The sequence below is a fragment of the Narcine bancroftii genome, chromosome 4, assembly GCF_036971445.1.
Source record: "Narcine bancroftii isolate sNarBan1 chromosome 4, sNarBan1.hap1, whole genome shotgun sequence".
In the NCBI taxonomy this organism is placed as follows: Eukaryota; Metazoa; Chordata; class Chondrichthyes; order Torpediniformes; family Narcinidae; genus Narcine; species Narcine bancroftii.
Genome location: NC_091472.1, coordinates 50,954,986 through 50,980,368, shown reverse-complemented (window position 1 = coordinate 50,980,368; position 25,383 = coordinate 50,954,986). Strand labels below are relative to the sequence as shown.

Sequence of the window (25,383 nt, the reverse complement as noted above, 5' to 3'; positions counted from 1 at the left end):
ATTTTTAAAAATGTGTTACATGAGGTGGAAAAGAAAACAAGGCTTTTATCCTTGACCCCCATTGAGAATGCCTTTTGTGGAATATTTTGCAGTGTAGCCTGGCTATTAAATGATGTTTCATAAAATGACTTTGTCCCATTTGGTAAGGAATATCACAGTAGCAGCAAAAATGGAATAGAAGAGGAAGGTTTCAAGTTTTAAATAGAGAGAAGTGGAGTGTGGAAAAGAAATAAAGTGAACTCCATTGTTAAAAAAAAAACAATTCTAGGAGAGAAGCAGTACCTCTCCAAGAGGGACATTTCTGAAAAAGAAATGGCTGTGAATTAAACAATAATCTAAAACCTCAATGCTGCAAGGTTGGAAATCTGAGGTAAAAAGGGAAATGTTGGAAATATTCAGCTTTGGTAGAGTGAGAAATTAAATTGCATTTCAGTTTCAAGATAATATCAAAACTATCAGACTAAGTAAACTGAAGAGCACTGCTCAATGAGGTACCTTGAGTAAGGCTTTGATCATAATGTTCTAACATAATATTCTAATATTCTACTGATGTCACCAGGCGGTTTCTCTCTGGATTGAGGACATTGTCAAAGCAGTTGACAATAGAATTGTAGTTTGTTGCTTTTGCATTATTTTAGAATTTATGGATTTGCAATGGAGTTTTGGGACCCATTATTCCATGAGGCCAGTTGCTCTAAGGGTCAGGGACATCTCATATCAATCCCACAGTATTCTAAAGTGGAAGAGTGAGCAGCCAGATGTTGTGGTCCATGTTGGTACCAATGACGTAGATGGGAGTAAGGATGAGGTCCTGAAGAGGACATATAAGTAGTTAGGAAGGAAGCTGAAAAGCAGGACCTTGAGGGTGGTGATCTTGGGACTGCTGCCTGTGCCAGGTGCCAGTGAGGGTAGGAATAGGAAGTTGTGGCAGATGAATGCATGACTGAAGAATTAGTGCAGGGGGCAGGAGTTCAGATTTTTGTATCATTAGGATCTCTTCTGGGGAAAAATTGACCTATACAAAAAGGTTGGGCTACACTTGAAGTGAAGGAGGACTCGCATCTTGGCGGGCAGGTTTGCTTGAAGTGTTGGGGAGAGTTTAAACAAGTTTGGCAGGGGAATAGAAACCAAAATGTGGGTTTGTGAGGAAGGACAGGCAGGAGAGGAAGCATAAATGCTAGTTGAAGGGTTTGATATGTGTCTATTTCAATGCAAGGAGTATTAGAAATAAAGGAGATGAACTTAGAGCATGGATCAGTATGTGGATTTACACTGTTGTGGCCATTACAGAGACTTTGGTGATACAAAGACAGGATTGACCGATGTAGGTTCCAGGTTCTAGATGTTTTCAAAGCGATAAGATGGGAGGTTAAAAATGGCTGGGGGAGGGGCCTAGCATTACTGGTCAGGGATAGTATCTCAGCTGCATCAAGGGAAGACGCTGTGGAGGAAATTACTACTGAGTCGGTATGGTAGGAAGTCAGAAATAGGAATGAAGCAATCACTGTATTGGGAGTCATATATAGGCCCCCAAATAGCTCTCGGGACACTGAGGAATAGGCAGATTTCAGAATGGAGCAGAAATTACAAGGTTGTTTTTATGGGATACTTAAATCTCTCAAATATTGACTAACACCTCCTCACTGAAAGATGGATAGATTTGGACACGTCTGACAAATTCTTCCCAGAATGATTCCTAACACAGTATGTGGACCAGCTGAAAAGAGGAGAGGCCATACAAGATCATGAACCTGATCAGACGACAGATCTCTCGGTGGGAGAACATTTTGGTGCTAGTGACATCAACTCCCTGAGCTTTAGCATACCAATGGATAAGGATAAGAGCAGGCAAAATAGTGAAGTATTTAATTGGGGAAAGGCTAATTACAAAGGGATGTGGCAACAACTAGGAGAGTAAATTGGGAACAGATGTTCTTGGCAGACAACACAGATGTATTGTGGAGCATATTAAGGGACCTCTTGTGCAGGGTTCTGGGTAGGTTTGTCCCACTGAGACAGTGAAAATATGGTAGGAAAAATGGTCTCTAGTTGACAAAATGGGTGATGTAGCTGGTTAAGAGGAAGAAGGAAGCAAAAACAGGAAGGGCTCATACGAATGATATGGTAACAAGAAATGAACTTAAGAAAGGACGAGAGAGCATGAAAAGGCCTTTGCAAGTAAGATTAAAGAAAATCCTTGGGTGTCTATGTATACTTGAAGAACAGAAGACTGACGAGAGTGAAGGTGGGGCTGCTTGAAGATAAGGAGGCAACATGTACCTGGAGGCGGAGGAGGTCGGGGAGGTCCTAAATGAATACTTTGCTTCAGTATTCACTGGAAAAAAGGATCTTAGTCAATTTGAGATCATAATAGAACAAGCTTTTGTGCTGGATTATATTGAGATTAAGAGGAAGTGCAGGATATTCTTCAAACATTAGGATTGCTAAGTCCCCAGAACTGAATGAGATATACACCAGGTTGCTATGGGGAAGAGAAAGAAGAGATTGCTGGGGCATTGACTATGATTTTTGCGTCATCCTTTGCCACGTTGGAGGTGCTGGAGGACTGAAGAATGGCAAATGTGGTCCCCTTGTTTAAAAAAGGTGATTGGGAGAATCTTGAGTCTTACTTCAGTGGTGGGAATACTTTTGGAGGACAAAGTGAAACATGAAAGTCTGCTGACATTGTGATTGTAGAAAAACACACAGAAATGGTGGAGGAACTCAACCAGTCTCATAGCCTCTTATGAGCATTTGGAGAAGTAAAGTCTTCTCAGGGATGGTCAGGATGGCTTTGTGAAGGAAAGATCATGCCTTACAAGCCTAATTTAGTTTTTTTGAGGAGGTAACAAAAAAAAAATTGATGAAGGTTAAATGATAGATGTGGTCTATTATGGATTTTAGTAAGGCATTTGCAAGGTCCCCCATGAGAGACTAATTGAGAAATTCATGAGGAAGGGGATCCATGGAAGCTAGGCTGTGTGGATTTGGCTTGCTTGTGGAAAGCAGAGAATAGTAGTGGACAGGAAATGTACTGCCTGGAGGTCAGTGACTAGTGGATTTCTGTGGGAATCTGATCTGGGTCCCCTGCTCTTTGTGATTTTTTATTTTAATAATTGATCTGGACAAAGATGTAGAGGGTGGGTCAGTAAGTTTGCAGGTTGGAATGATGTGGATATTGTTGAAGGTTGTAGTAAATTTCAACAGGATATAGGCAAGATGCAGAGTTGGTGGGTGTAAAAGTGGTAGATGGAGTTCGATCCGGGTAAGTGTGAGGCAATGCATTTTGGAAGGTCAGACTTGAAGTCAGAGAACATAGTTCATGGTAGGATACTTAACAGTGTGAAAGAACAGAGGGACCTTGGGGTCCAAATCCATACATTTCTCAAGGTTGATGTGCAGGTTGATCAGATAGTTAAAAAGGTCTATGGCTTGGCTTCTTCTTTAGTTGGGGGATTGAGTTCAGAAGTTGTGAGGTGTTGTTGGAGCTCTATAAATCTCTGGTGAGACCACACTTAGAATATTGTGTTCTCTTTTGGTCACCTATTATAGGAAGGATATAGAAGCTATGGAGAGGATGCAGAGGAGATTTACCTGGATATGAAAATGTGCCTTATGAGCTAAGGTTAGCAGAGCTAGGGCTTTTCTCTTTGGAGTGAAGAAGGATGAGAAATTACACAATAGATGAGGTAGACAGCACCTTTTTTTTTCCCAGAGCAAGCACTAGACAACATCAATACAAAGTGAAGGGAGGAAGATTTGGTGGTGACACCAGGAGTACATTTATTTACACAGAGTTGTGGGTGCCTGGAATGCTTTGCCAGGAGTGATGATGGAGGCTAGATCAATAGGGGCATTTGAGAGACTCTTGGACAGGAACATGGATGAAAGAAAAATAGAGGGTTATGAGAGAGAGGATTTTTTTTAGATATATATAGGTCAGCACAGCATCGTGGGCCGAAGAGCCTGTTCTGTGCAATAATGTTGTATGTTCTATGATTGTAGTTAGATCCTGTCATATGAAGTTATCAGATTCTGTGCACTCAATCCTTTCAGTATGTTACATCAAGAGGTTCATGCAGTATCATCCCAACATAGCAAATTACCACTGATTTTATTGTAGGAGCATATCTTGAGTCTCTTTCTCAGTAGGAATTATATTCCTGCCAGAATGTTAACGAGATTTTTGCCTAACCAAAATTGATCAGGCAGCCAAAATACTGGTAATGGCAAACCAATATCCCAAGAATTTAATTCACCACGTTTTCATCTGCTTCCCTGTAACAGAGTTAAATAACTTTTGGCAAATAATGACTAGCCTATCAGTCATGACATTGTTAGAAATTGGTTCTCTTAGAAGATGAGGAGAACATTACAAATATATTGAAGACACATTAGTGCTTACACTTTCCTCCTAAAAATTCCTCAGTGTTTAGTTGGAGGATTATTTTATATTGTATATTTATGTTTGTGTTTGTTATTTGGCCCCACGTTCAGAAAATTGTAGACCTTTCATTCTTGACCTTGTTCTCAGACAAATATTAACACTGGATATTGATTGCTCCTTGTGGTAAAGTACTCAATGTTGATCTTGTCATTTTTTGTGGGTGAATGCATGTAAGGTTTGTCTATCTTTAATTGAATTGTTACCTTTTCAGGAATTAAGTCAGCTACCCATCCTTCTTGCCTAGTGAAAAACAGATGCATTCAAAATTAGAGTTAACTTAAAAATTTTGAAGTTGTTGTTGGCAGACAAAATTGTTAGATTTTTATATTGTTACATCTCAAACCAGCAGCAACAAAAGGGTTAAATTTTAACTATATTTATTAATGACTATTAACCATATAATGTCTTAACAAAATTAACCCCACTATAAGTAACATAACATAACAATTACAGCACGGAAACAGGCCATTAGGCCCTTCTAGTCCGCACCGAACCAAACACCCCTTTCTAGTCCCACCTCCCTGCACAATGCCCATAACCCTCCATCTTCTTCTCATCAATATACCTGTCCAACCTTTTCTTAAATAATACAATTGACTCCGCCGCCACTATTTCTCCCGGAAGATCATTCCACACGGCTACCACTCTCTGAGTAAAGAAGTTCCCCCTCATGTTACCTCTAAACCTCTGCCCCTTAATTCTTAACTCATGTCCTCTTGTTTTAATCTTTCCTCCTCTTAACGGAAATAGTCTATCCATATCCATTCTGTCTATCCCTTTCATAATCTTAAATACTTCTATCAAATCCCCTCTCAACCTTCTACGCTCCAAAGAATAAAGACCTAATCTGTCCAATCTCTCCCTATACTCTAGATGCTTAAACCCAAGTAACATTCTGGTAAACCTTCTCTGCACTCTCTCCACTCTGTTTATATCCTTCCTATAATTAGGCGACCAGAACTGCACACAGAACTCCAAATTAGGCCGCACCAACGTCTTATACAATCTCAACATCACCTCCCAACTCCTATATTCCATGCAATGATTGATAAAGGCCAGCATACTAAAAGCCTTCTTCACCACCCTATTCACGTGAGTTTCTACCTTCAGGGAACAATGTACCGTCACTCCTAAATCTTTCTGCTCTTCTGTATTCCTCAATGCTCTCCCATTTACCACGTATGTCCTATTCTGATTCTTCTTACCAAAATGAAGCACCTCACACTTATCAGCATTAAATTCCATCTGCCATTTTTCAGCCCACTTTTCTAAGCAGCCCAAATCCCTCTGCAATCCTTGAAAACCTTCTTCATTATCCACTATTCTACCTATCTTAGTATCATCTGCATATTTACTAATCCAATTCACCACCCCATCATCTAGATCATTAATGTATATAACGAACAACAATGGGCCCAATACAGATCCTTGAGGCACACCACTGGTCACCAGCCTCCAACCTGACAGACAATTATCCACTACCACTCTCTGGCTTCTCCCTTTCAGCCAATGTTCAATCCATTTGACTATCTTAAAATTTATACCTAAAGACTGCACCTTCCTAACTAACCTTCCATGTGGTACCTTATCGAAGGCCTTACTGAAGTCCATATAGACAACATCCACTGTGCTACCCTCATCCACATTCCTAGTCACCTCTTCAAAAAATTCAATCAGATTGGTCAAACATGACCTTCCTCCCACAAATCCATGTTGAGTGCTCCTGATCAGACCCTGTCTATTCAGATGTTTATAAGTACTATCTCTAAGAATTTTCTCCATTAATTTACCTACCACAGACGTCAAACTTACAGGCCGATAGTTGCCAGGCTTCCTCCTTGAACCCTATCTATAGCAAATAGATAGTTATATATTTATAAACAGTGTGTATGTGAAAAGCCCAGACCATTACAGTCTGTGCCCAATACTCAAAAAAGGAAAATCCCCAAAACCCCAAGTCAATCTAGACAAGTAAGTCAATCAAAAACATAGTCTGCAGTGGTCCAGTCCGGTCCTGTGCACAAGGGGCCAAATGGCTACAGCACGCAGCCTACACACAATGGCACAGAGACTGCCTCCTCACTGAGGAGAACCGCTAGGGTTAAAGAGCGGACTACGGGGAGCGAGCGCCACTCCTGAGACTGTGCGCTGATGTCACTCCCGTGAGCCAGGATGGCAGGTGGGGGTTTTGCAGTATTGCTTTTGTAGTGCAGTCTGTCTGAATAAACAGTCAGTTACTGGTTCACTCAGTTCAGCGCAGATGTGTTCCTTTTTCTTCGCAGCGCCAATGTAGGTGCTACAGTGATGACCTTGCGTAGGTTTCAATGGTTTGAGATCTGCTGAGCACACAGCAACATGGACCCTACTGGCTTTTCAGCGGGTCCTGAAGCTGCCGGTGATGAACCTGCCATAGTCGCAGCCATTTCTGCCCCCACCGCAGCTATGGTGAATGACGTAGGCATCCACTTGCCACCATTTTGGGCTAACCAGCCACATAGTTGGCTGCAACTAGCCGAGGCACAGTTCGTGTTAAGAGGCATAATGGCTGAAGACACCAAATTCTGGCTCATTGTCAGCACTCTGGATCCAGTCACAGCAGAAAGAGTCAGCCCTTTTGTGAAGCACCCACCCATGGAACTTGTATACCCTCTTTCGTCAGTTCTTACTTCACTCTTTCGAATCAGCCAGCACAAACAGGCCATTTGTGTACTCACAGGACCAAGGGGACAGCAACCCCTCTGACTTTATGCAGGAGCTAGTGGCTTTAGCAGACGAACGCACCAAGTGATTCCTGGACTGTCCCGACAAGGCTACTGATTAGTGCCACCACCACCACCATCGATGGGGCCATAATGCCTGATGTTGCGTCCCTCCCTGTAATTTCCCCAGATCCACACGCAGCCAGATATCAGGAAACGAGCAAGCCAGCCTTCATTAGTGGCCTCAGGGTTGACACTATAGGACATGAAGACTGGGCGATATTTCCTCATAGACACTAGTGCCGAGATCAGCCTCCTACCACCCACATTCTTCGAGTGGAGAAACAACCCCCAAGGTTTCCCCTTACAGGCAGCCAATGGTTCTACGATCCCCAGCTATGGAACTCAACTTGTGACTATCCACACCAAGGACAGTTTTCCAATGGGAGTGCACAGTCGCCTCTTTGGGTCAGGCCCTCCTAGGGGCAGATTTTCTGTGGACCAACACTCTGCTGGATGATTTGACCAGGTGCTGCCTAGTGAACACATAAACCTTCCAGGCTTTTCCCCCTCACCGAACACCAATGAAATTTCCAGCCAATGGGAGTCTACGCCTCCAACTGGCCGATTTCTCATCGCTGCTAGCCCTGAATTTCCACGACACAGAACCTGCACACTGTATGCAGCACTTCATTGAGACCACTGGACCACCAATTTACACAAGGGCAAGACGACTTCCCCAGGACAAGCTTCTCCTGACCAAAACTGTGTTTTCAACCATGGAGGATATGGGTATTGTCCACCGCTGGAACAGCCCTTGGGCCTCTCCCCCACATGTGGTCCCCAAGAACTCTGGAGGGTGGCACCTGTGCGGAGCCTACCACCAATTAAATGATGTCAGACAGGTATCCAATACCACACGTGCAAGATTTCACTGCCTGACTCCAGGGAACTCGGATCTTCTCTAAAGTAGATTGGTTAAAGGATCCTAGTGCACCCCAATGACATCCCAAAGACTGCCATCATTACCCTGTTCGGACTTTTTGAATACGTGTGCATGCCTTTTGGCCTAAAAAATGTGGCCCAGACCAGTGCCTTATGGATGTGGTGACTTTGGACCTGGAGGGAATATTCATCTCTCTAAATTATATTCATATCACCAGCCCCAACGCAGGAACACCTTCGGCAGCTCTTCACCAAGCTTCAGGCTCATGGGTTAACTTTCAACCCAGCTAATTCCCAGTTTGGCCTGGACACCAGTGATTTCATGGGACATCATATCAACAGCACGAGAGCCATGCCACTGCCTGACAAGGTAGAGGCCATCCACAATTTTCCCAAACTAACCTCTCTCAAGGGACTGCAGGAATTCATAGGGATGATGAACTTTTACCATAGTTTCCTTCCAGGAGCAGCAGCCATCACACAACCACTATTCAACCTCATCAAAAGGGGCGAGGAGACTCTCACCTCGTTAACTGAAGCTCTCCAAGCCTTTGATGCAACCTAAACAGCACTATCTGAAGCCACCTTCTTGTCCCACCCAGACTCAGACTCCCCTTTGTAATTGACAACAGACACCTCCAAGAGAGCGGTTGGTGCAGTACTGCAGCAGTGGGTCGATCAACAATGGAAGCCACTTGCTTTCTTCAGCAAGCACCTGAAACCACCCAAACACAAGTACAGTGCTTTTGATTGGGAGCTGACCATATGCCATTTTAGGTGCATAACAGAAGGCTTAGAATTCACAGCATACACACACCATAAACCATTGGTGCAAGCACTGGGAAAGATCTCAGACCCATAATCGGCCAGACAGCAGCACCACCTTTCCTATATCTGGGAATTTACTACAGACATCCGACACATTGCAAGGACATCCAATATAGTAGCAGACGCACTCTCATGCCCAACAATTTCCGAGGTTACAGGTGGTTTCAACATGGCCCAACTCACCAGGGACGAAGCAAAAGATGCAAACACGCAGGCCATCACAGGACTTCAGGTACAGGGGTTCATCCCAGAACCAGGAGGACCACTACTCCTTTGCGACATGTCCACTAACTGCCCAAGGCCCATCCTTTCCAATGTTTGGAGATGCCAGATGTTCAACCAAGTGCATGGACTTTTGCACCCCTCCATCAGATCCACGGTCCACCTTGTCTCAGATCGCCTTGTATGGCACAGACTATGCTGTGGTCTTTCTCTGGGCGAAGACCTGCGTTCAATGACATCGTACCAAAATCCCGTGAGACATCAAGGAACTGTTACAACCCTTCCCACCTACGGAAAACAGATACCACCATATCCATGTGGACATCGTAGGACCACTGCCAATCAGCCAAGGAATGAGGTACCTGTTCACTGTGGTTGACCATTTCACACGTTGGCCAGAGGCAGTCCCTATGCCATCTTGTGATGCAGAGACTTGCATGCGAGCATTCATGCTGCAGTGGATCGCTCAATTTGGCATCCCCTCACACAATGCCTCTGACCGAGGAGCCCAGTTTATCTCTTCCCTGTGGTCAACACTATCAAAATTCTGAGGTAGCCAGTTACACCACATGATTGCCTACCACTCCCAAGCGAATGGATTAGTGGAGTGCTTTTGCCATCACTTGAAAGTCTCTGAAAGCTCGACTCCAGAGCCCAAACTGGATGAACAAACTCCCATGGGTCCTGCTCGGCATCCGTACGGCACCCAAAGAATGCCTCCCCTCCTCGTCGGCTGAGATAGTCTACGGGGCACTGCTCGCCATTCCAGGTGACTTCCATTTCAGCTCCACTGAACCTCAACCCAATGCCATGAACATCCTGCTGCATTTAAGGGACAGCACAGCCAACCCACGCCCACTTCCTACTACCACGCACAGCCAACCCACACCCACTTCCTACTACCATGCACAGCTAACCCACGCCCACTTTCTACTACCACACACAGCCAACCCACGCCCACTTCCTACTATCACGCACAGCCAACCCACGCCCACTTCCTACTACCACGCACAGTCAACCCACGCCCACTTCCTACTACCACGCACAGCCAACCCACGCCCACTTCCTACTACCACGCACAGCCAACCCACGCCCACTTCCTACTACCACGCACAGCCAACCCACGCCCACTTCCTACTACCACGCACAGCCAACCCACGCCCACTTCCTACTACCACGCACAGCCAACCCACGCCCACTTCCTACTACCACGCACAGCCAACCCATGCCCACTTCCTACTACCACGCACAGCCAACCCACGTCCACTTCCTACTACCACGCACAGTCAACCCACGCCCACTTCCTACTACCACGCACAGCCAACCCACGCCCACTTCCTACTACCACGCACAGCCAACCCACGCCCTCTTTCTACTACCACGCACAGCCAACCCACGCCCACTTCCTACTACCACGCACAGCCAACCCACGCCCACTTCCTACTACCACGCACAGCCAACCCACGCCCACTTCCTACTACCATGCACAGCCAACCCACGCCCACTTCCTACTACCACGCACAGCCAACCCACGCCCACTTCCTACTACCACGCTCAGCCAACCCACGCCCACTTCCTACTACCATGCACAGCCAACCCATGCCCACTTCCTACTACCACGCACAGCCAACTCATGCCCACTTCCTACTACCACACACGGCACACCATCCTGTCACGCCCCAGAATATTTGAAAACTGCAGATTTCTTATTCGTCAGGAGGGGCTAGCCAGGAACCCCTTGACAATGCTCTTACGATGGACCTTTAAAGTGCTTAAAAGGGATGGAGTGGTTTTTACTCTGGATGTTGGGGGTAGACAGGATATGTTCACTATGGACTATTTGAAACGGGCCCACTTAAATGGCACAGAGCCTTGCCCTGCTCTTGGTTGCGGCAACATGACCGCCCTCCTAAAGATTCTTAAACAAAGTCTGTGAGAACTTTTTGCGATTCTGGGAGTAGTGGTATAGCGGTCTGGTCTGGCCATGTACACAAGGGGCCGAATCACCACAGCATGCAGCTTACACACAATGGCACAGAGACTGCTTCCTTACTGAGAAGCGCCAGGGTAAATGAGCGGACTGCGGGTTCAAGCGCTGCCCTGAGACTGTGTGCTGACATCACTCCCTTGAGCCAGCGCGGCGGGTAGGGGTTTTGCAGTATTGCTTTTGTAGTGCAGTGTATTTGAATAAACAGTCAGTTACTGGTTCACTCAGCTCGGTGCAGATGTGTTCCTTTTTATTTGCAGTGCCACCGTATCATAGGCAGTACAAGCCACAGAATTCAATCTCAAAGTTCAATGTCCAAGTTTAGTTCTTTAGCTGATAACAAAGGACATTGTATTGAACATTAGAAAGAGAAATGACTGACGTTGTGTTGAGTAAACTTACAAAACCTTTGCAGGTTTCCTCAGAAGACTTCCTTGGTTCTCGAAGTGTGGTTTTTAACCACTTCACTAATGAGGCATGTACATTTCACACAGCTCTCCAAAATCTCTTTCACAGGAAGATTCAAAGTGACCTTTTAGACGTGCTCAAATTCAGTCTGCTCCAATCCAAACTCTGCTTCACAGCTGGATTCTCCCTCATTCTCGAAAGTTCCAGGCAATTAATACATTCCTTTCTCTCTTATCTCAATTTCTCCTCCCTCTCTTTCTCTGCACAGCTCAATCTTGGTGAGCCAGCACTAAGCTGTACCACAGTCAATAGCCCTTTTAAACTGCAACACCTGGGTAGCCCTCCTGGGACCCGGTTGTGCGTACTGGAGCTAAGGTGCTCGAAGCACCTTTTAAATTGTAAGGGATTGACCTATTAAATTGCCAACCCGGCGATTTAAGGGGGATCTTGCCCCCACAATGACGCGTCTTGCACTCACAGGAAATACTGCGGATGATCAGAAGCTGACTGCCCAGTGACGCATGCACGCAAGCGCTGACGTCACTAGAATAAGCTGGTTGGCCAATTTCCTGCTCAAATCCCTTTTGGTACAATCTAGGTAAGTTTAAATGGATTCTCTGACTAAGGTAGGTCAGGGACCCGGTTGGATTCTGACAGGGTTGACTGGGTCAGACCCTTTCTAACTGCTGCATAACTGGGGCCCCATTTTATACAGCAGTTTGAAAGGGCCTAATGTTACACAGTTCTCAGTAGAAGTCCATCCTTTATAATGACAGTCCACAGACCAAAAGGTCAGTCCATGGTCCATAACACTTATCAACTTCCTAAAGTTGCACTGGCAATTTCTCACTTGCCTTGTAACAAGGATTTTCCATATGCATCTTCCAGGACAAATTATGTCAGAATTCCTATGCAGGGACTGTATATTCCATTGGATTAGTTGGGATCTTTTGTATCTCTGGAGACCTCCACACCATTGTTCAAACATACTTCTATGAAACAAGCAAAATAGAGACAGGGTCCAGACAAAGGAAGCAATTAACAGTAACTTTAAGCATGCCAAATATCTCTGGCTACTACCTGTATGCAAATAGAGTTCTCCTTTTATATATTATACTGCTGTCTTTGAGGGCAATGTTGAATGCAACCCTAGTATAACCTCAAAATTGTGTCCTGAGGAATTTTGGGACTCTTGTCTCCAGATATTGCTGTAATTTAGCATATTGATTTAGTTGTATTTTGCCACTCACTTTTTTTGTTTCTACAATTAGAAATACTAGTTCCATGGATTAAGTGTCATTACATTTGTAAGACATTGAGTTGGTTGGTTTTAGACTGACATTACTTAATGAGGAATCTACATAATTGATTGGATGATTCTAAAGGTCACTTGCAGCTGACTTTACGAATAGGATATGCTTGACTGTTGGGAAGATGTTATCTGCTGAGCACACATTTGGTTCCTTTGAAATCTTCCAACAAGTATTAATCAATGACAAGAATGTTGGCATTCAAATAGGAGTCAAAAACTAAATAGCAGTCCATGCCCAGACTAATACTAATTTAAACTGAATTTTTGCACATCTCTTTTGAAAGAATCAAAAATATTCACTAAATTAATTTTATTATATATTTCACAATTATTTTTAATACTTTATTTTTTTTCAATTTATATATTTTCATATTTAAATTTAGGCCTGCAAGCATGGTAATAGGCCCTTGCCACTCAACCCAATTACTTTACAATTCTTGTACTTTTTGAAGACTGAAGCACATGCAGACATGGGAGAATGTACAAACTCGTTACAGTGTCAGATCCTAACCCAGGCCGTAAACGCTGTAACAGCATTGCACTAACTGCTACACCAACCGTGTATTGTATTGCTCAGTATACTAAGAGTTAGTTTAGATTTTAATTTTGTATCTGTGAATAGATTACTATGCATATTCATTTACTTTTAACTGCAATGTTGTTAATGTCATGAAATTGTGTTGTGTTCACTGATTGAGAGCATTACTTAAATATTTGTTAAATTTGTAGCCAGATGAGAGTGAGTCATAACATCATCTAAATAGACTTGCATTAGAACTGAACTGATGGGACATGTTGTTTCGCTAAATATTTTGTTAATCTCTTATTCTATGTTGCACTCATAGTTGAGGCCCATTCTCTACTTTCTTGATATTAATTTTACTGTCATTGATTTGCAGATAAAATTTCATACAATGCCTATGTCCCTGAATTGGACAGAGGGCTATTCTACAAATTAATTAATTCCAACATTGCATAAAAAGGGATTAGACTCTTTTAGATTCCAATTAAGCAGTGGATACCCATGAATAGATAAGTAGCAATGTTGTGGACTGTGAATGGTAGCGTGACTCAGCGGTAGCTTTCTTGCCAAAAAAGTGAAGGCATTGTAGTTCAATTACCATTTTAGCATGTATGAGCAAGAATGATTGCTTAACTCCTGACTGCAAAGTAGAGTATACACCCTTCCAGATAAGATATTGAATGGAATTTCAACACAGGAGAAATTAAACCACAAAGCACAAGAAATGTTCGTTAATATTTCATTAACTGAAGTGCTGAGGATCCTTTCCAGAATGAACCCACACAAAGCAGTAGGACCAGACAACATATCCTCTTGGGTCCTAAAAGGCTGTGTGGCCCAGCTGGCAGAGGACCAGATGGACCCTGCTGCAACTTTGAACCCATTCCAGTTTGCTGACTGCCCAAACTGGCCCACAGAAGATGCTGTAGCCTTACCCTCCACTCTATCTTGACTCACCTGAAGAATGAGGCCTTGTTCACTTGTTCATTAACCTCATCTTGCCCATAATACAATCATATCTTAAAGGCTGGTGGATAAACTGTTCTCACTGTGACTCAACAACCTTCTATGCAATTGGATTCTGGACTTTTTACAACGTGCGAAAAGGAAGTCATTTAAATCTATTCAGCCCAATCACACACAATTAACCTCCAACTCTGTACATTTTAGAGGGTGGGTGGAAACTGGAGTACCTGGGGAAAACCCACGCAGTTCATGGGGAGAACATACAAATTGTTTACAGACAGCGTCAGATAAGAACCTATGTCTCTGGTGCTGTAATAGCGTCACTAATCATGCCACCCTTCTTGGCAGAAAGACCACAGTCAGTCTAGATTGATACCTCAGGACTGTGTACTCAGTCTGCTACTGTTCATGCTGCTGATCCATGACTGCACTGCCAGATTCATTTAAAATAGGATCATTCAATTTGTTGATGTCATTGCCAAAAATGATGAATTGGTTTATAGAGAAGGGATTGGGCAGCTCGTAAAATAATGCAAGAACAACAAACTGATTCACAAAATGGACAAGACAAATAAGATGATTGTGGACTTCAGGAGGATAAAGGTGACCACTCTCCATTAAAATCAATGGTTCTGTGGTGAACACCACAAAATTCCTTGGTGTGCATAAAATGTATGACCTATCCTGAACCTACTATGGTGAACTGCTGTACACTCATTTATCTCTCTCCACCCTGTTCTGTGACTGTACCCGTATCTCCTCCCTCTCGACCCTGCATAAAGGTTCCAATACTAATAACCCCTCCCCAGAAACCCTGGGTCACAGCTCAGTTTTATTGTACATAAAATCCTATTGTTCTGGAGCTCCAGTCTTCTGAATTATTGATAGAGCATCAGTTTTATTTACAGTTTTTATTCCCAATGATGGGACAACTCTTGAAGCCCGATAAGATGGAGATTGACCCACAGTCACCAGAAACCTCAGACTCCTTTGAAATCTGGCTACGCTGCTTTTAGGTCTTTCTGCAAATTCCTCCAGAAACATGGCCACAGAGGCAAACAAGCTGCGCCTACACTTCTCCTAGGTCAGACATCAGGTGTTCCCAATGATCAAGGACATCTCAACTTGTAGGGAGGCAATGGACATACTCAAGGACCAGTACAGGGAGAAAGTCAACAAAGTATATGCCAGGCACATGCTGGCCACCCATAGACAGAGACTGGGTGAATTCAGCAATGAGTTCCTCTGGCCCCTGCAGGGACTCACATGAGTGTGCAACTTACAGTCAGTGTCGGCCTCCCAAAACACTGAGGACATGATCTGGAACACCTATGTCGCAGTCGTTATGTCAGACTACTTGAGCAGAGTAAGTTGGACTTAAAAGTGGTAATCAACTTTATGAAATTGCTGGAGATCGCTCTCCGTAACTGGAAGCTTACTCAGCTATCAACACAAGAGATGCCATCTTGGGACGTGGGTTTACAGGTTTGTAGTCCACTACCACGTCCAACAAGCGAGTTCACCTCAGTCGCGGTGTCCCAGGAACACTCAAGGTGCTACTTCTGTGGCAAACCAAAGCACCCCCAAAAATGCTGCCCAGCGAGAGATGCGACGTGCTTGAAATGCAGAAAGAAGAGACACTATATGAAAGTATGTCGATCACAGCCACCTTCCAGTCCCAGTGCCACTGCGTGGACATCATGGGGGCCACCCTCTTGGCTGCCATCATCTTCTGAAGATAACCACACTGCCACATGGACGCCACCATTATGCTCCAAGACTGCGAGTCAGCACAGACAAGACCACGAGCTGACACTGGCCTCTGTGGTACCAGATCAAGGCAGCTTGCATCAATTCTCCTGGTCCATGATGACAAGATGCTTTTTCGATAGTGGGAGCACTGAGAACTTTATCCACCCCAATATGATGCAGCGTTACTCCCTTAAAACAAGGCCAGTAAGCTATAAAGTCACCCTGGCCTCAAAGTCCCACTCAGCCGACATCCGCAGCTACACCACCGTGACACTGACCATGCGGGGCATGACTTACAAAGACTTTAAACACTTCATCACGCCACAGTTCTGTACGTCAGTGATGGGGTTGGACTTTCAGAGCCACTTCAAGTGTGTTACGATGCAATATGACAGTCCTCTTTCCTTCCCCTCACAGTCAACAACTGACAGTTTGTCAGCTCCCCCCCCCCACTGTCCCCCTCCAGCCCAATCGGCACATGGTCTCTGTACTCTCTGTATCGATCCTCCACCACTATTCATGAACCTCATCCCCAACTGTAAATCAGTCTCTACAAAAAGCAGGCAATATTGTGCAGAAGGGACAGGGCATTCATTAAAGCGGAAGTGTGGTGACTCTTGAATGAAGGGATCATCGAGGCCATTACCAGCCCGTGAAGAGCTCAAATAGTGGTGGTCAAGAGTGGGGGTGGTCAATCAAATTTCCCAATATAGTGTGTTCTCCACGATCGGCCTGAAATCTGTGTACCACCAGCTCCACTTCCTGCCCGGAGGATCGCTGTACACTGTCTTTGAGGCAGATGGCCACCTCTACCACTTCCTCAGGGTACCCTTCAGTGTTACCAACAGTGTCTCTGTCTTTCAGTGGTTTATGGATTGTATGGTGGACCAAATTGACCTGTGCATCACTTTCCCCTATCTGGATAATGTCACAATCTGTGGCCATGACCTGCAAGATCATGACGCCAACCTCCAGAAATTACTCACAACTGCCAATCACCTCAATCTAACCTACAACAGGGTTAAATGTGTATTCCACACTACCCGCCCGGTGATCCTTGGCCATGTTGTGAAGAATGGAAGCATTGGCCCCCGATCCCGACTGCATGCACCCCTGCTAGAGCTCCCCTCCCCCACAGCCTCAAGACCCTGAAAAGGTGCCTGAGGTCCTTTTCCTATTTTGCCAATGGGCCCCTAATTATGCGGACAAAGCCCACACCCTTATCAAATCATCATCCTTCCCCCTGACGAAAGAGGCCCACGCAGCCTTCTGTCACATAAAAAAAGATATCACTAAAACCACAACGTATGTGGTGAATGAATCTGCCCCATTTCAGGTGGAGAGCGATGCGTCCGATTTCACCCTGGCTGCCACCCTTAATCGGGCAGGTCGGAACATGGCTGCCTACTTCCGTACCCTCCAAGTGCCCGAAGTCTGATACTCCTCCATCGAGAAGGAGGCTCATGCAATAGTTGAGGCAGTGTGGCACTGGAGGCATTACCTGGCCAGCAGATATTTTACCCTGCTCAAAGACCAACGGGACATGGTATTCATGTTTAACAACTAATAGCGCGGTAAGATAAAGAATGATAACATTTTGAGGTGGAGGATTGAACTCTCCACCTATAACTGATATTCTGCATCGGGCGGGGAAGCTCATTGAGCCCCCAGATGTCCTGTCCCGAGGAACATGTGCCAGTGCATTGATAGACCTCCTCAAAACCCTCCACAATGACCTCTGCCACCCCAGTGTCACGAGATTCTTCTTGTAATCTTCTTGTAAATGCCCTCAAGTCCAGAAGGCTGCCAGTCTCTCACTGATAGGAGGTCTTTCCCAAGGTGCTCCACACAATCAAGTCACTGTTATGTACTTCCACCAATCCTACCCCTCACAAACAAATGTTCTCCTTCCCCAGGAAGTCCACTTCGAGGACCACCCTGTCATCCTGGATGACGTCCCCAGGGCTGGTCCTGCTACGGAAGCATGAGGGGCCATAAAACCAACTGACTGGTTGAAAGGGTCCAGTTCCTCCATCTGAACCCTCAATATGCATACGTGCCGTACCTGGATGGGCACAAGGAAACTGTCTCCATAAGGGACCTCGCACATGCAGGAGGACCCAAGGAGCACACTCCCCAAACAGCATCCCACCTTTCCATGGACACACACTACATACCATTGCTTCCTAACCCCACCCCTTGCCCTAGTTACTCTGATCTAGTTGCCTTCCCCCACCAGGAGGTCCAAGAATCAACAATGACCTCAGCTACAGCACAGAAAATGCCTCTCCACCAGTCACAACGGTAGACCAGGCCACCAGACAGACTTAATCTGTAAAACTTTGTGTCCCACATCATCCGCTGGACAAAATAAATAAATAAGGGGTGAATGTGGTGAACTGCTGTACACTCATTAATCTGGTTCTGTCCTGTTCTCTACCTGTACCTATGGGTCCTTCTTCTTGACCCTGAATAAACACTCCAACACCATAACCCCTCTTCAGAAAACCTGTGTCAAAGCACAGGATAACCTTCAAGTTTATTGTAAATAAAAGCTTATTGTTCTGTAACGCTAGTCTTTTGAGTTATTGATAGTGTATCACCTACAATGCCTCCTCATTAGTTAGGAAGGTGCAGCCGTACCTTGACTTTCTAAGGCTGAGGAATGCAAGGCCACCAGGCCCCATTTTGATAACATTGAACAGAAGCACAATTGAGAATGTCCTGCTGGCTGCATCATGTGATAAAGTAGCTACAAAGCATTGGACTGGTGAAAAAAAGGGGCACACTACCAGAGTTGCTGCAGTGTCAGCACATGAAGAGCGAGGAGTGGAGTCACAGTGCTCTTGTGCAGGGTTCGACCACACTATCAAACTACTGGTGGCTCCATGCAGGCTTTACACAGATTGTTAAAGGAGGTGACAGTAGTTTATTTTAAAATCCTGTGACTCGTGGGGTTTGGGCCCAAGATGGTGATGCCTATGTACGGCTGTGGCCATGAGAGTTTGTAGACTCTAGGGAAGCAGGGGACTGCCACAGAGCACCAGAAAACAGGGAGGAATCCCCCCCCCCCAACCCCATTTGAGAAGGAAAAATCAAAGGAAATATCCCATGGGATGGTAACGATGGCATTGGACCAATGAGGGGCTTTGCAGATGGCTGTTTGCAACTCATGTATTTTGCGGACTGCTGGCAACTGTGGTCGAAGGACTCACAGAAGGCTGCAGACTATTGGAGACTCATTGAAGGAGTACCAGGTATTTGAATCAGGATGTGAGTGGGTGCTGAAGGTTTCCTAATCATGTCAGAGTTTCAGATCTGGAGCTTAGGTTGCCTTTGGTCTTGACTGGACTCTGTATCTGCAGAGGCTGTGGGAGAGCTGGAGGCAAATTCACGTACACTCAGTGATTTTGTTCTGCTTCTCTTTCTCTGACTGTAATTTCTGCTGATGGTGAATCTGTCTGCCTTACAGTGGACTAAAGCAAATTTTGTGTAATATTGCACTTGTTTGATAACATGACAATGAAAGAATTTTAGATTCTATTTTTTTTTTAAACCTCGTACACATATCAATAGCAATAGAACCTTAAACCATCACATGCCTACTCTTTAAACTTTTATTGTTAGGTATTTGCTTCTTATTGCTCTATATTTAAAAATACTGTCAAAAACTGGTTTGAAACACTTCTTTTGCTTATGTAAAATACCTGAGTAAATAGTTCTTTTTTACTCCTTTCTTTAATTCTGCATTCTTTAATTCCTGGAATTTTTTAAATGCTAATTCCAGCATTTATTAGCTGTATTATATTGCAGTGTAATCACATAGAAAAAGCTATTTTAAAATTAAATATTGTGAATGAAAGGCTTTGCTTTTGTCACAAATCTGTGAAAGTGGTTTACTAAAAGTTTCTACTTCATCAAGTTTGTGGTGGGAGGCTAAGAGTATTCTCTTAAAGAAGAATGAAGAAAATAAGTGTGGTCAAACTGTTTATGCAGGTAGTGCTAGGTTAAAGTTAAAAATGGCATGGAAAATTAAACTTTTATCAATTTTACAAAATTTTGGTAATATTTATTTACTGAAAGGCTAGGTTTAACAAACTAGATTTAATACTTGCAGGAATTATCATGAAACCAGAGAACATTACAGAAACTGGGCCCTTCGAGCCTCTGCTGAACCATTTTTTGTTTGCTTTGCCCTACTGACTTGCACCAAGTCCATACCCCTCCCATCCATTTACCTGTCCAAATTCTTCTAAAATGTTATAATTGAGCCCACATTTACCACTTCAGCTGACAGCTCGTTCCATGTTCCCACCTCTCTGTGAATTTCCATCATGTTCCCCCTAAACTTTTCTTTGACACTTAACCCATGTCCTCTGATTTGTATCTCATCTACCCACAGTGGAAAAAAGCCTTGTTACATTTATTCTGTTTATCCCTCTCATAATTTTAAATACCTTCATCAAATCTCCCTGCATTCATCTGTGCTCCAGGGAATAAAATCAAAACCTGTTTAACCTTTCTCTGTATCTCAGTTCCTGAAGTCCTGTGCTTTATTGTAGTTAGGTGACCAAAACTGCACATAATATTCCAAATTTTGCCTCATCAATGTCTTATACAACTTTACCATAACATCCCAGCTGCTATATTCATTGACCTTCAAAATTCAAAGTATTATACCAAAAGCTTCCTTAACAACCCTATCCTGTGATTTATGTATCTGTATTTGCAGATCCCTCTGTTCTACTGCACTCCTCAGTATATGTCCTTTCTTGGTTTGTCCTTCTAAAATGCAACACCTCACATGTGCCTGCATTAAATTCCATCTGCCATTTTTTGTCCCATTTTTCCAGCTGGTCCAGATTCCTCTGCAACCTTTGAAAACCTTCTTCACTGTCCACAGCACCTCCAATCCTTGCATCATCTGCAAACTTGCTGATCCAATTTACCACATTATCATTGATATAGATGACAAATAACAATGGTCCCAGCAACAATCCCTGAGGCACACCACTAGTCACATGCCTCCAGTTTGAGAAGCAATCATCCATCACTACTCTCTGGGTTCCCCTGCCCAGCCTTTGTCGAATCCAGTTCACTACTTCACCATGAATACCTATCATCTTACCTATCATCTGAACCTTCCTGACTTACCTCCCATGTGGGACCTTGCCAAAGACCTTACTGAAGTCCATGTAGACAGCATCAACAGCCTTTCCTTCATCAACTTTGCTGTTACCTCCTCGAAAAACTTTATAAGATTGGTTAAACACAACCTACCAAGCACAAAACCATATTGACTTCCTAATCAGTTTCTAGCTATCCAAATAGTTGGATATACAATCTCCTAGAACAACTTCCAATAATTTACCTACTACTGATGTCAGGCTCACTGGCCTATAATTTCCAGGTTTACTTTTGGAGCCTTTTTTAAATATCAGAACAATATGAGCTACCCTCCAATCCTCCGGCACCTCATCCTGCCAGAGCCCCTGTCATTTCTTCGCTTGCCTCCCTCAAGATCCGAGGGAATATCTTGTCGGGCCCTGTTGATTTATCCACCCTTATTTGCATTAAGACAACAAGTGCATCCTCTTAAATCTGTGTAGGTTCCATTACCTCACTGCTTGTTTTCCTTACTTCCCATGTCTCTGCCCATTTCCTTACTGAATACTGATGAAAAAAACCCATTTAAGAACTCCCCCCATCTCTTTTGGCTCCAAACAAAGCTGACCACTCTGATCTTCAAGGGCACCAATTTTGTCCCTTACTATCCTTTTCCTCTCAATATACATATAGAAACCCATAGGATTTTCCTTCACAATGTCTGCCAAAGCAACCTCATGTCTTTTAGCCTTTCCTGATTTCGTTCTTGAGGTTTTTCCTGCATTTCTATACTTCTCAAGTACCTCATTTCCTCCATGTTGCCTATACCTGTTATATACCTCTCTCTTCCTCCAAACCATATCCCCAATATCCCTTGAAAATCAAGGTTCCCTATGCCTTCTATCTTTGCCTTTAATCATGACAGGAACATACAAACACTGTACTCTCAAAATTTGACCTTTGAATGTCCTCCACTTACCTTGCACATCCTTACCCCAAAAAAACTTATCCAAATCCATGCATTCTAGATCCTTTCTCATTTCCTCAAAATTGGCTTTTCTCCAATTTAGAATCTTAACCCAAGGCCCAGACCTCTCCTTCTCCATAATTAACGGCATTATGATCACTGAACCCAGAATATTCTCCTATATGTACTTCTGTCACCTGCAAAGAAAATAACTTGTATGTTTTTAATTGCCATATTAGGTCCAGAAAAGATGGCGTGGATATTATATTCGAAAATATATCCAGAATTACTATGAAATGAAAAAGTATTTCAGAGGCCTCAGCTTGAAAAATCAGACTGTAAGGTAAGCTGCTTCATTTAGCAAGGTAATCTCAGGGTGATGAGCTCCCAGAATGAGTATATTACAACCATATTGTTCATACTAGTCAGAGTAAGAAATGCATTCAGCCTTTCAACTTACAATGCTGGGTGATGACTAACATATCTTCAATAGGCTGTAGAGCCTTGGAGCCTATTATCTAGAACCATTGGATGCCGGAAGTGTGCTGTCAAAAGATTTGTATCTTGGCATGAATCCATATCCAATTTGCTGGGAACTTTGATATAATTGTGTACATTGATATTTCCTCAGACATAGTAGTATAGTAGTTATGTAGCCATTTTATTATTTGCAGCACTTCCAAGATGCATCTTCTGAAACCTGCTATTCCCTTATATTAATCTCTCCTTGTATAAATACTGTTATGTCACTGACCAGCAGCAATGGAAATTCACCAAGGTAGTGTTATTCTTTTTCTTTTAAAATACTATATTTATTAATAACTACAAATAATATAACACATTAATCAAATCAAACCCAACTATGTGTGTGAGTTTCTGTGTGTGTGTGTGTGTGTGTGTGTGTGTGTGTGTGTGTGTGTGTGTGTGTGTGTGTGTGTGTGTGTGTGTGTGTGTGTGTGTGTGTGTGGGTTACCCAAACAATTAGAGCTTAGGCCAACTCTGGAAAGTCATTCCAAAGTTCAGTCTTAGAAATCCATTGTCCAGACACACACTTTTAAACTGATGCTCAAAAGTAATTACAAAGGATATGGGAGAGACTGAGTGACTGGATTGCCAAAAACACATGAATCTTCATCGAGTTTCTTCCAGAGAAATATCCTTTCATACAAACAGTTGCCAGAATTCCCCTTTTCCTTTCATGGGGAAGTGAAACATGAAACTTCCACGATGCTTCCAAAACCCAGATAAAGGTCAATCAAAGTGACCTTTCCTTTGGTCACAGTACCCTTTCCTTTGGTCACAGTGCGGTTCAATAATTCCCTTGACATGGTTAATCAGCTGAATTGTCCATTATCACAGAGAGTCATTCTTGCTCCGTGTTCGATGAGATGGCAGCTGGTCATAAAGTCCTGTTCCTTCAGTGATCCACACACAGCACTCTCTCACCAACTGTGTTCCTGGAAAAAGTCCCCAATTTCCTTTCTCCTTTTCAAAGAAGCAAATTTGGTTACAGCCTATACTAGCTGATGCCACCCAGTCTCTGCAAAGCTGTGAATTGTTGTAGCCTGCACTAGCCCTTAAAGAGGTACACTAAATGAAATGGAAGCTTATAATATCTCCCCCTAACAAAGAAAATTTTGATCTGTGGGAGCAAAATTTTAACTGCAACCTACAATGTTTAAAACAATACATTCACTATGGTCACATGATATAATACAGACAAATATAACATTTTTCAGCAGTGGATACAAATAATAAGTTTCAATTTGCTGCAAAACATTGCAAACTTAATATCTTGAATGACAATCAGCATTTATATTATCCTTGCTTCTAATATGAATTATCATCAAATTATATTTCTGCAGAATTGGACTCCAGTGTAACAATTGCCTATTTTTGTTTTTTTTATTTTACTCAAGAACACTAAGGGATTAAGGTCAGTATACACAACAAGTGGCCCTGAGCAGTGCAGATGTAACCATCGAAATGCTGCAAAGCCAGTACAAAGGACAATAATTATTTCTCTATGGTAGAATAATACTTTTGATGTTCATTGAATTTCTTGGATAAGTAATTCACTGAATGGTCAATGTCATAACAACCTTTTGTAATAAAACTGCACCCGCAACTTCATTACTAGAATCTACTGCAAAAAAAAAATGGCTTCTCAAAGTCAGATGAATAAAGCATTGGCTGGTGACATAAAATGGCTTTCAGTTTATCAAATGCTTCCTGACAAAGTTCTGTCCAAACAAACTTTTCACCCTTCTTCAGAACATTAGTCAAAGGAAGGGTGTTATCGGAAAAATTTTACAGAACTTTCTCTAATACCCTACCACTCCCGAAAACCTCCCAACAGCTTTCTTACCCATGGAATTGGGAAACTCAGAAATCAACTGAATTTTTGTCTGAACAGGCATCAACTTGCCTTGACCAACAACGTATTCAAGATAAGTCACAGTAGCATGGCCAAATTCACTTTTAGCTAAATTAACAGTGAGATTGGCTTTGTCAAACAATTTCTCTATCTCAAAGATATGTGTTTCCCAAGTGTCATTGCCCATATCCAAATCATCTGTATAAACATCAGTCTGTTCTAATCCTTGAATCACAGAATTAATCATTCTTTGGAATGACCCTGGAGCATTTTTTAAATTCCAAATAGTAAATCATTGTATTCATATAACCCTGATGAGGTCACATGCAGAAATCTCCATCTACTTGTCTGAAAAGGGAACACACCAATAACCTTTTAATAAGTCCATCTTCCAACCTCATCCATACTATTATCCACCCAGTGAAATGATAAACATTTGTCTTTGTTACCCCATTCTTTCTTTTGCTTGCTTGGCTTCGCGGACGAAGATTTATGGAGGGGGTAAAAAGTGCACGTCAGCTGCAGGCTCGTTTGTGGCTGACAAGTCCGATGCGGGACAGGCAGACACGATTGCAGCGGTTGCAGGGGAAAATTGGTGGGTTGGGGTTGGGTGTTGGGTTTTTCCTCCTTTGCCTTTTGTCAGTGAGGTGGGCTCTGCGGTCTTCTTCAAAGGAGGTTGCTGCCCGCCAAACTGTGAGGCGCCAAGATGCACGGTTTGAGGCGATATCAGCCCACTGGCGGTGGTCAATGTGGCAGGCACCAAGAGATTTCTTTAGGCAGTCCTTGTACCTTTTCTTTGGTGCACCTCTGTCACGGTGGCCAGTGGAGAGCTCGCCATATAACA

General features: G+C 43.5%; 1 protein-coding gene across 5 annotated transcripts in view; it reads left to right on the top strand.

Annotated features, from left to right (window-relative positions):
* spata17 (spermatogenesis associated 17) overlaps positions 1–25,383 on the top strand; it is a 327,736-nt gene that overhangs the window by 78,672 nt on the left and 223,681 nt on the right. For all 5 annotated transcript variants that reach the window (XM_069931278.1, XM_069931274.1, XM_069931275.1 and 2 more), the window contains one exon: positions 22,402–22,505. In XM_069931278.1, the coding sequence (XP_069787379.1) occupies positions 22,402–22,505 (104 nt within the window). The remainder of the gene's footprint in view (positions 1–22,401; positions 22,506–25,383) is intronic.